The sequence below is a fragment of the Magnolia sinica genome, unplaced genomic scaffold, assembly GCF_029962835.1.
Source record: "Magnolia sinica isolate HGM2019 unplaced genomic scaffold, MsV1 ctg348, whole genome shotgun sequence".
Classification (NCBI taxonomy): domain Eukaryota; kingdom Viridiplantae; phylum Streptophyta; class Magnoliopsida; order Magnoliales; family Magnoliaceae; genus Magnolia; species Magnolia sinica.
In genome coordinates, this window is record NW_026682814.1 from 15,001 (window position 1) to 25,446 (window position 10,446).

At 38.1% G+C, this 10,446-nt stretch overlaps 1 protein-coding gene across 4 annotated transcripts in view; it reads left to right on the forward strand.

Moving 5' to 3' along the window:
- The window catches only part of LOC131236247 (uncharacterized), an 11,043-nt gene extending 1,293 nt beyond the window's left edge, over positions 1–9,750 (forward strand). The window contains exons 2-7 of one of the 4 annotated variants that reach the window (XM_058233374.1): positions 344–449; positions 882–1,027; positions 7,659–7,722; positions 8,012–8,229; positions 8,742–8,834; positions 9,348–9,750. In XM_058233374.1, the coding sequence (XP_058089357.1) occupies positions 344–449; positions 882–1,027; positions 7,659–7,722; positions 8,012–8,029 (334 nt within the window). In that variant the 3' untranslated portion in view covers positions 8,030–8,229; positions 8,742–8,834; positions 9,348–9,750. Of the gene's footprint in view, positions 1–343; positions 450–881; positions 1,584–7,658; positions 7,723–8,011; positions 8,230–8,326; positions 8,375–8,538; positions 8,618–8,741; positions 9,238–9,347 lie in introns of those variants that run through there. The other 3 variants (XR_009166651.1, XR_009166650.1, XM_058233375.1) reach the window with 3 other exon arrangements.
- Positions 9,751–10,446: the final 696 nt, after the last annotated feature.

Here is a 10,446-nt window from a genome sequence, read left to right on the forward strand (position 1 = left end):
CAAGTCGCTGTATGGTTGGATGAAAACCACTGTACATCTATCTAGTTGACCCTTCTTTGATGGACCATTGTATAAATTCACATGGAATTGACAACTTTAATCGTTTGATCAGTGACTTTTCCTTGTTAAATGTGGACTGTAGAACTTTTTTTTTTGTTTGAAAGCCATTGATCAGATGGTCACCATCATCTTATTAGTTGTGAAAAACTATCGGCATTTTTGTAATTTTCTAGCAACTGGTAATGGAAGTTGCGAAAAACTAGTGGAATGTGGGTATTTTGCAATGACAATGAATTAATCATGTGTTTATCTACAAACCATATGTTTTTATGTGTATTCACAGATGTCCTGTTATTGGCATGGGAATCTACAAACTAGTGGAGTGCGGAATGCCAGCAACATCAATGGTGGATCAGTTCTGTTCGGTTTCAACCGTTTCAGTAGGCCAGGTAAGGTTTGTTTTATGGTTGTTTGTATCTTGGTAGATCAGGTTGAATGTTGGAATTCGTGTTCATGTTTTCAAGAAGAAACTAAAAGTACAACAACCAATAGCCACATGGCAACCCAGAAACAACAATCTAGATGTCCAATCTCTCACAAGTTAGATTTTTTATCCAACTGATTCGAGTCCATGTTTTCAAGTTTTCTAACCATATTTGAAGCAACGTAAGGGTTGCAATGGTAGTATCAATGTATTGTATTGCCCAGGGGGCTAATGTCATCATTTTCATTTGAAGCCTTTTCTGCCACCCCACTCTACCAAGGGGCGGACGTGATATTTCATATTTCAAAATAAATAAAGATCATGTTTTCTTAAATTTCCAACGTTTTCTATTTTTTCCACAAAATTTCTTAATGATTGTGACATATGGTTTGAATAGTGGGAATTCCAGGTTGGCCCTTCTGTCAGAATTTCTGCCAGTGCTGAGTTGTGGGTGGCCTGCTACATCCTTGAGGTATCTGCCAGTGATGAATTCCCGCAGAGACTGTTGGAGTTGTTCTTTCATTTGATCCAAAACCGATCCAGGTCTGTTCAAAATCATCTTTGAAATTCCACTCACTTGAACCCAAAAATCAATTGAATCTGCTTCATTTAGATCTCTATGTATTTGTATCAAATTTCTATTACTGTGTATGCATTTCTTATTTCCTTGTGGCTTTTGGTGCTGGTTATTTTGAGCCAAGCTAGCTTAACTTGTGCTAGGTACCTTGTGCACTAAGAGCCATGTGGGTCACAAATTAGGAGTAGTCATCATCCCTTTTGTCAAACAATGATAGTTTCTTATGATTTACGATCTGATTTTCGATTTGACTATTAAATATTTTTTCGGAACATTGGTCATATAAACTCTGTTTTGAGTTTGAGAACAGCTCTATGCCATACCTATCTCAATTGCAGTAGTCTTTTGCCCACAAGATATCATATCCAGACTATTCATTGTTCCTTTCAGTTTTTTGGATGATGAACGGTCACAAATCAGGACCAGCTATCTGTAACGCCCCGTGTTTTTAGGACCCGAGTATATGACTCGTTTCCCAAAAACCCGAGTGTTAACCTATAGAGAACCAAATTCCATACATTTTTTTAATTTTTAATTTTTATCTTTCAGTCAGAGTTTGCAGTTTAGCGTATAATGGACAAATCAACATAAAGGGAATTTGCAATTTCATTTAGAATATACAAGAGGCTGCCCATAATGACTTATACAAACTAATGTCTTGATATTAACAATACAAGATTTACAACATTCCATACACGAGAAATATTAAAAATGCATTTAAATATAAGCCGCAAAGTCGTGCAGCTTCTCTTGGCAGGTAGAACCATGCATCCTTGACAGTTACACCTGGCTTCTCATCAGTCTAAACATGAATATCATCTAAGTCACCTGTGTTACCTATACGGTTATATATTTGATGGATGAGTGACCAACTCAGTGTGAATTTTCCTCAAGATTACACACCTCCGCCTTAGCTAAGCATAGTTAAAACAACAAGTCAATCAAAGCAATATATAATGCAGTCTTTTAAATGCATGGATGCGTGAATGCACATCGACCTGGGGATGCTCATCCAGTCGGACTTGGGCTCGTCACCCATGCAATCATCGACCTGAGAATGCTCATCCAGTCGGACTTGGGCTCGTCACCCATGCATAAGACTAGTCACCAACGTAGCATATCTCGTACAACATTGTGCTAAGTCATCAAAATAGGCCAATAGTTGATGGTTTGGGAGCTAGTGAAACGATACCCTACTAAGCCTAAGGGTACGTACTACAACATCCAGAATTAGCCACCCGTCATCGCCAATATGCTATGAATGCATGATTACCAGACCCTTATTATTCCAATTACAACTAGCCAGTTTAATATCTCAATGGTCACTACGGGGGGCTCGTCACCCAGCATAGGCCGACAGCTCGGGTATAGTGTCCCATGACCACCATCCCCGGCTCATGAGGTTCTCCATCTTAAGATGCTTAATAGGTGCCCGTCGACTAGGGGGCAATCAAATTCCATAAGTAGGGATTTCCATCGCATGGTTATAGGTCATCGAAGGCACGCAAGGCAATCATCAAAACATAGAGATAGATGTTAAATTGTAGCAGTAAAAGAGGGCTCAGAACATTAAATCGAAACGGCAAAGGGTCAGGCAAGATTAAATCAGAGCGGTTAAAGAGATCATTTTTAAGCCACTCAAGCCGTATGGCCCATGAATGGTAAATCTCACATTAACATGTCTCACATAACCTCCAATCGAGGGCCCATTTCTTTCCACACTCCGTCTTGTTACATCTTAAGTATGGGTTCACATACACAAGAGGGTTTACCCACCAATAAGTGTAGTGAATAGAGATCCATAGCGACTCACAACAATCCAAGATAAAGCATATAGTTATGACATACCAGACATAAGTTAAGCAAAATAATCACAATAGGTCATGTTGTGAACTAGCGATCAAAATGAGAGTCATCATATAAGTAAATATCGCATGCAAGCATGGTTCACAACTACCAACCATAAATCAGGTATAAATTATGTCTTAAGAGGTTATGACTAGTGTAAGAGGTCGCATGCTATGGGATAACAGTTTTGATTTTAATAAAAACTAATACTTAAACTAATTTGGAAATGGAAAGCTTAAGGGGAAGAAATCATCACCTTATACTTTGAATCGCCAATTGATGTTGCTAGGAAGCACGTTCACCCTTAGAATTGAATCCTACCATTGATTGTGAAATTATATGTGAGATCAGGTTTCTAGAACGTATTTATGGTCAAGATTAATATAACCTAGGGTTTGGATTACCCGTTTTTAGGGTTTTGATGTAGAATTTAGGGTTTTATCCTAGAGTTTAGTCATATACTTAGATTCTAGGTTTTGATTATGGAATTTGGACTCAAATTTGTGTGGCCATTAATGATATTGTTAATGGGACTAATAGATGAATAAAATTAATAAAATGAATTACTTATTAATTTTAGGAATATTACAATGGCTAATAGTAATTTACATTATTTAATAGCAACCCTTTCAATAATACTAATAGTGACTCATAATAGTAATGACAACCATAAAGGGAACCTATCATAATATCATAAAGAATAAACCCATCAACGATAGAACTCAACTCGAATGGTCAGATTCGAGCTTATACACTATCTACGGTTAGGATCATAACCCGTGGTTTAGATTACTTAGATTTTTAGCTTCGTCCTATAATCCATTTCTAGACTTTGATTTTAGATTTTAATGTTTCACTTGTACCATCAATTCTTAATGATAACCAATGATAATGTTTCACTTGTATCATAAATCCTTAATGCTAACTTATGAAGTAATTAATAATTGTAAGTTAATTGTAGTATGAAACTTAACTAGTAAAATCATAATTAATAATTTAACAATATCTAATAATAATAATAATAATAATCATGCAACGATAATAATAATAACAATGAAATTAACATCAATGATAATAATTCCTAACGATAATTGTTACAAGCGTAGAAACGTTAATGACACTGACCAATATTACCATCAACAATTACATTAATAATATAATGAAATTAATAATAATGATAATTTTTAAAACTCTATTGTGCGAGAGTTGGAAGTTGGTATACATAAGCTGACTCGCATTATCAAAATCTAGTTGCAAATCAATAATTTGATAAAATTCACAAAGTGATAGAGTTAGATTTACCAACACGTTGGTCTCCAACAGAGGTTTTTAGGTGTTGCTGCATCAATGACGCCAGCCTTGATTGCACTCAAACCGAGCTGACTCAGTTGAGTCAACTCGGCTCACCATCACTTGCTCCTCTCTTCTTTTTCCTTCTCTCTCTTGGTGACTCAAATCTAGGCCGAATGAGAAGTCGTGGATTCAACTACGACCCGCCGAGTCGACTCACTCCCTCTCTCTCTCTCTCTCTCTCTCTCTCTCTCTCTCTCTCTCTCTCTCTACCCTCTTTCAATTTCTCACTCCCTTCCTCTCTTTTCTCCAAACCTATAGAATTAACTTCTCATTTTAGGCTAATGCCCTTAAAATAGTCTGGAAAACGGATGGACGGCGTGGATATAGAGAGTGCAGCACCACCCGAATCTCTCTCCTTTTCTCTCCTTCTCTCTGCTTTCTCCCTATTTTCCTTCTCTCCGTGTGTGTGTGTGTGTGCTGGAACTCCAGCAACACTTGAACCAGCATGGCCATAGACTGAACTTGGTTCGAGTCAAGGTGGTGGTGGTGCGGCAATGGCGCTGCCATTCCTTTTCTCTTCTCTCTTTCCTTCTTCTTTTTCTTCTCTTCTTTCTTCTCCCTTCCTGCTGTTGGAAACGCCTAGCAAGACCGTCAAACTCGGCTGACTCAAGCTCGGCCCGAGTGCAACCGTTGCACTCGCTCACACCCTTTCTTTGTTCGTCTCTCCATCTTACTCACTCCTTTCTTTCTCTTTTTTTCTTTTCTCTTTAGACCTGTCCCACAAGGCCTGGACGAGGCCGGACAAAGGCCAAAACCACCCACAGAGGACTGTCTCTCGATGGAGAAGAAGACACGCCATTAATGGCGTATTTGAAAACACCGATTCTTCCTTCAATCTGCTACCTTTAGGCGGTCCATATGGGTCCTAGAAGGCTTATGGATGGGCTCTTTTGAAGCTCTAAGGAGGTTTGGGTGGTGGGTTCGCTGGTAGGAGGAAACGGCAGATTCTTGGATCTTTTTGTTTTCCCTTTGTAAAGCCCTAATGACGGATGGCTGGGATCGCTTGAGAATGGAGGGCTGAGATGGCGCAGGAGCCAGCACACGCGGATTGTTGAGCTGGTTGTAGCAGGTTTCCATTTTTGGAAGCTTGTGTTTGTAGGACTAGCTTGCAGCAGAGATTGTGCGCATGCACGCGAGCTCCAAGGTGTGGGGTCAGTTCAGGTTTGGTTGCACCTGAGGGCTCTATAAGATGGACGACTTGGATCATCGCGGTGGTACTTGATGGTGGGCCACAGATCAACACACGGACGATGTTTTTCAAACGTTGCTGAAGGCAGGAAAGGAGGGAGAATCCTTCCACTTCGGGAAGGCTCGGGTCAAAGCATCTTGACTGAGCCATGTCGTCTAGTGCACTGCAGGTGCTCTAGCATCGGTGTACATGCACACCAATGTGGGGCCCATGATTATGTTTACGATAAATCTAGGCCGTCTATTCATCTTGAGAGGCCTTATAAGGGACTTTGGCCAAAGATTAGGTGGGCCCAAGCTTAGGTGGGCCATACAGATTTATTTCCAGCTCTAATGATGGATTTTTGTCGATCTAATGGCTGGACCATCTTGAATTTGAGTATCAGCGGTTAAAATGGTCTTAGGGACCACTTAGTTGAGAATCAATAGTTGAGTTAGGGAATAGGTGACCTAACACACATTTAGAATGTTGAATATTATTATTACAATATTATTATTGTGGGGTCCATATGGATGATTTGATCTCACAAAATCTGATCCATTCATTAGCTTCCATGAGCCCAAGTGGGACCCCTGGCCATAGATCAAGCATATCAAAGCCTAGGTGAGCCATACTTTCTAAGTACATAGATTATTCTACGATTTATGAAGATCTGACGGTCAGCTCATCTTCAGATCTGATCTTCATGGTTCCTAGTGGTCCTTAGTTGATCCTAGGAGAAATTTACAGTTATTATCCTAATCAGACAGTTGGATTAGGGATCAGATGTCGTAGTATACATTAATAACCTTATTATCATTTATCATTTTTATTATTATTATTATTATTATTATTTTGTGTCATTCCTTCCATTCCTCTATAATCTGTGGGTCCACTCTTATCAAAAAGATCTTAAACTAGTTCAGGTGTTAATCTGAACGGCCCCACATGACTCTTAAGTCGCACAGTTTATAATTGTCTGATCAAACCATTCAATTAGGCTATTTTAAGCAAACACGTATCTATTGCGGTGTTCACTCTATAATCCAACGGGCGGATTAATTCAAAACCATTGATTGATGGTCCTGGTAGTCCTACAAGCCATGGAAAGGGGATTTGACGCTTGATTTACCACTTAGATCATCGATCAAGTGGCGGATCGCTCTATGGGATGTTATGGGCATGATAGACGGTTTGATTGGTCTATCCAAGTGACTGAAGTATCAGATTAGGTGCCCCTACGGTCGTGATGGACCATTTTGAGAATCATTCAAATGGGTAGTTTAATATATGGGTAGGGATTACTTTCAATGGTTGGATCTAGACTGAATGCATGTGACTATTTGCTTAAGCTAGACTTGCATTTATTTCTAAATTTGGATATATGGTAACACCTGAGTACTGAAAAGCACGGTGTGTTACACTATCATCCCTGATTGTAAAAAAGAAAAAGAATAGTGCCCTGTGATCTATGATCTGATTTTGTGATTTGATTATTCAACATTTCTTGAAAGATTGGTCATGGAAACCCTATCTTGATCTTCACAATGTTTCAATAGCAAGTCTTTTACCTACTGGATATCAAATCCTATATATATTACAGACATTTACTTATATTAGTTTTGTCATTCCACAAACGAAATAGTCGGTGTTTGAGACTTTTGTCTTTTATTTTTTATTATTGCGTTTATTTCATTTATTGTTGGATGAGTGAATGGAAATTATGGATCTAAAACGATTACTAAAAGACACTTCTGAGAAAAGGATCCACTTTCTAAGGTTTTGAATGGCTGGAAATGTTCATTGTTTTCCAATGTACAATAGACTGTAAATTCAAATGTGGAAAATGAAACTAGTCATTTGACAGGATGCCCTTGAACTAGAATCACACTCATTTGGAGATGATGAGGAGATTTACATAGACCAGGTTGACAAGGTGATTTGAATATTTGATTTCTAGATATTGGTGATACCTAAATGGAAATCTTTAAGTTAATTAATATTAAATTTAGTTTTTTCAAATATTTTTTATTCAGTTGCATTTCAAGAAAACCTGATGTTTCCAAAACCAAAAACTCAGCTATAGTGTTTGAATTAATACATGTCTCATATACCATTTCAAGCATCGTACAAGTATATATTTGCTGCTTGAATTCCGCAATTTGATATTTATTGCAAAAGGAATCAGAGCTAAACAAGTTGTTTTGATTCTTTTTCCAGAATTGCAGCTCCTTGAAGAAGAAGTTAAAAGGATTAAAGAAGAAGTTAAAGGATAGAATGACTGATTTTCAGGTAATGGTTGTATAGAACATCCTAGCCATTAATTGGTTGGCCCATTACGTGTACAATGTAGCAAATAAATAGGCCAGTTAACTCATCAAGTAGGCGTATCCGTTGAATGTGGACAGTTTTCCATACTTCTCAAATCATCCTTTTATTGTACCAGAACAGCTACAAACTGGGGCCCGTGTGACACAAATTCTAATTAGGCATGCATCCCAATGCTGTATTTCCTAGTAGTAATTGTTTTTTTTTTTTTTTTTTTTCTCCTCATCTGTGGATCCATTTTCTTTACTCTCAGGAAAAATTCCCAAGATGAATATCGTGAGGTCGTTGAGAGACGGGTGTTTACAGGTTCTATTATTTCAGCAAACTATCAGAAAACGGATAGTTTTTTTTTTTCATTATTATTTTTTTCTGTTCTTTCCTTTCCTGTTGATGATTTTAAATGTTTGGTTCGAGCTGTTACGGGGACCAAACCAGATGAAAAGGTAGGCTGAAGTGTTAATTTTGAAAATTGTAAGTTGTACTGAAATGAGTGTTTGTGATTTCCTTCCATCTTGTTGATGATTGTTGCATTCTGTTTAGATGATTGATCTCTTGATAGGGACTGGAACAGTGAGCAAATCTTCCACAAGGAAATTCAGGAATGGGGCGAGGACAGGTGCGCTTTCCAGTACTTATATTGCGAATGATTTTGATTACTTCAATAGAAAGGTAATTAATCAGATACCAGATGTAGTTGTAAGTCTTATTTATGAGTAATGAACATACAAGCATTTGTTACCCCTGATCTGTTTCCTTAAGTTGCATGATCCTTCTAACCAGGTGAAGCTCCTGCTTTAAATTGTGCTTCATACTAGTTGCCATGAAGAGTGGTCAGTTCATTGTAGAAGTCAAGCCTCAGGTATGTCCATACATCTCTACTTCATGTTCTTTGAATATGCATCATCATCATCTTTTTAAATTCTGCAACATGAACTATTAGTAAGAGAGAATGCCCATGTGGGAATACCCATTTGTTGTTCCAGGCATCAATGTTTCATTTATGCTTATTCAGAGGAGAGTTGCATCAAGTAAGAGAGAATCACGATCTCCAACTAGCACAGGTGCAGACCTTAAAGGTGCATACCTTAAAGGCCGAAATAGATAGATACACAGAATATACTGGAAAATCCTCTATAGAGTTGGAAAAGTTTGACTACAAAAACAAATTTACTTTTGAGGTATGTTGCCATCTTTTCCTAAATTTTTATCTTGTTTAAGAGTGATTTATCAAAAGATTTTCCTTTGAACGTAGGTGATTCCTTATAATGAGATGGAACAGGATGCACGGTAGGAATTTTTAATTGACTGATTGGTGATCAATGAACCATAGGCCCCATGTGTGAGCTTAGAAACAGGAGGCACGATCCAATCTCTTAACCCAAGCATGACAAGTTATGGAAGCATATATCTAAACCATTCAAATTGTGGGTCCAATTGTGAATGAAGCATATATCTAAAATCACCATGATCTATCAATTGGTAACCATCCATTAAAATATGTATGCTTGTAGTGGTACTCTAGCTGTAGATATCTTCATCTTTTATCCATTAAGGCCCAGCTGGAGATTGATTATGGTCCATTGGAACAGGTGGTCACTGATAGCAGGAAGGCTTCCACGGAGGATGGAACACGCATATTAAGAGGAGGTTGTTTGGCCGTCGAGTTGATCTCTCCACCCACCGACTGATCCATGAGCCAAGAGTAGTCGCACCGGTGCCCGTACCTTGGAGTTGTGCATCAGCCCACCTTCTTACGAGCAGCCAACTGAGCCATTGAAGAGAGGGAGGAGCCTTTGCTTTGCATGTAGCTTGGGTTTGCAAAAGGGCAAGGATTGTAGCTATAGTGGATTCCTAGGACTCAAGATGGGAATTGTTGGATTATAGAAGCCTGGCAATGAAATGAGGTTGGATTGAAATTGGAAATTTAAATGTGTACTAGATTACATATCTCACTGTGTAATTATCTAGCATATAATACAAGTAGATTACATACCCCACTCTCTCATACAAATAATCATATAATACAAGTAATCATTCAAAGGTCTTAAAATTGTTCCTAAAATTCTGTCCTAAAATCTGACCGCTGGCGACATTAAGAAGGTTTAAAACCGTTTCTTAAAAATCTTTTTTAGAATCTGACCGTTGACACTAGAACGGTTTAAAACCGTTCCTAAATTCCGTCCACCCGCAACAGTTGGTTTTCTGCGACTCCTCATTTAGGAACGGTTACAAACCGTTCCTGAAGAATTTAGGAACGATTTAAAACCGTTCCTAAATGACGATTTTTGGTAGAGTGCTTGGCCGAGTCTGATGCAACTTGTCAGAGTCAACTCAGATTTGGTCAGATATGAAGAGTCGGATGTTGAATGGATGCCTTCAGTTTATGTAGAAGACATTGATCAATTGATAGTAATACTTGATCGATCAAACCTCCCTAAAATTATATAGATTGCTCTCTTGACACTTTAGACATGTTCATCGATGATCAGGTCGATCGATTAATAGTAATTCGAAAAATATCTCAACTTCATTGAAATGTTTTTGGCATGTTCAATTGATCAAACATGTGTCTTTGATCGAATCAATGATTTCTCGATCGATGTCAATAAATTGACGACACATGCGGAGCTACATAAGTGAGCAATTTATTTTCAATTCAAATTGTGATAATATATATATCGGGTGCAA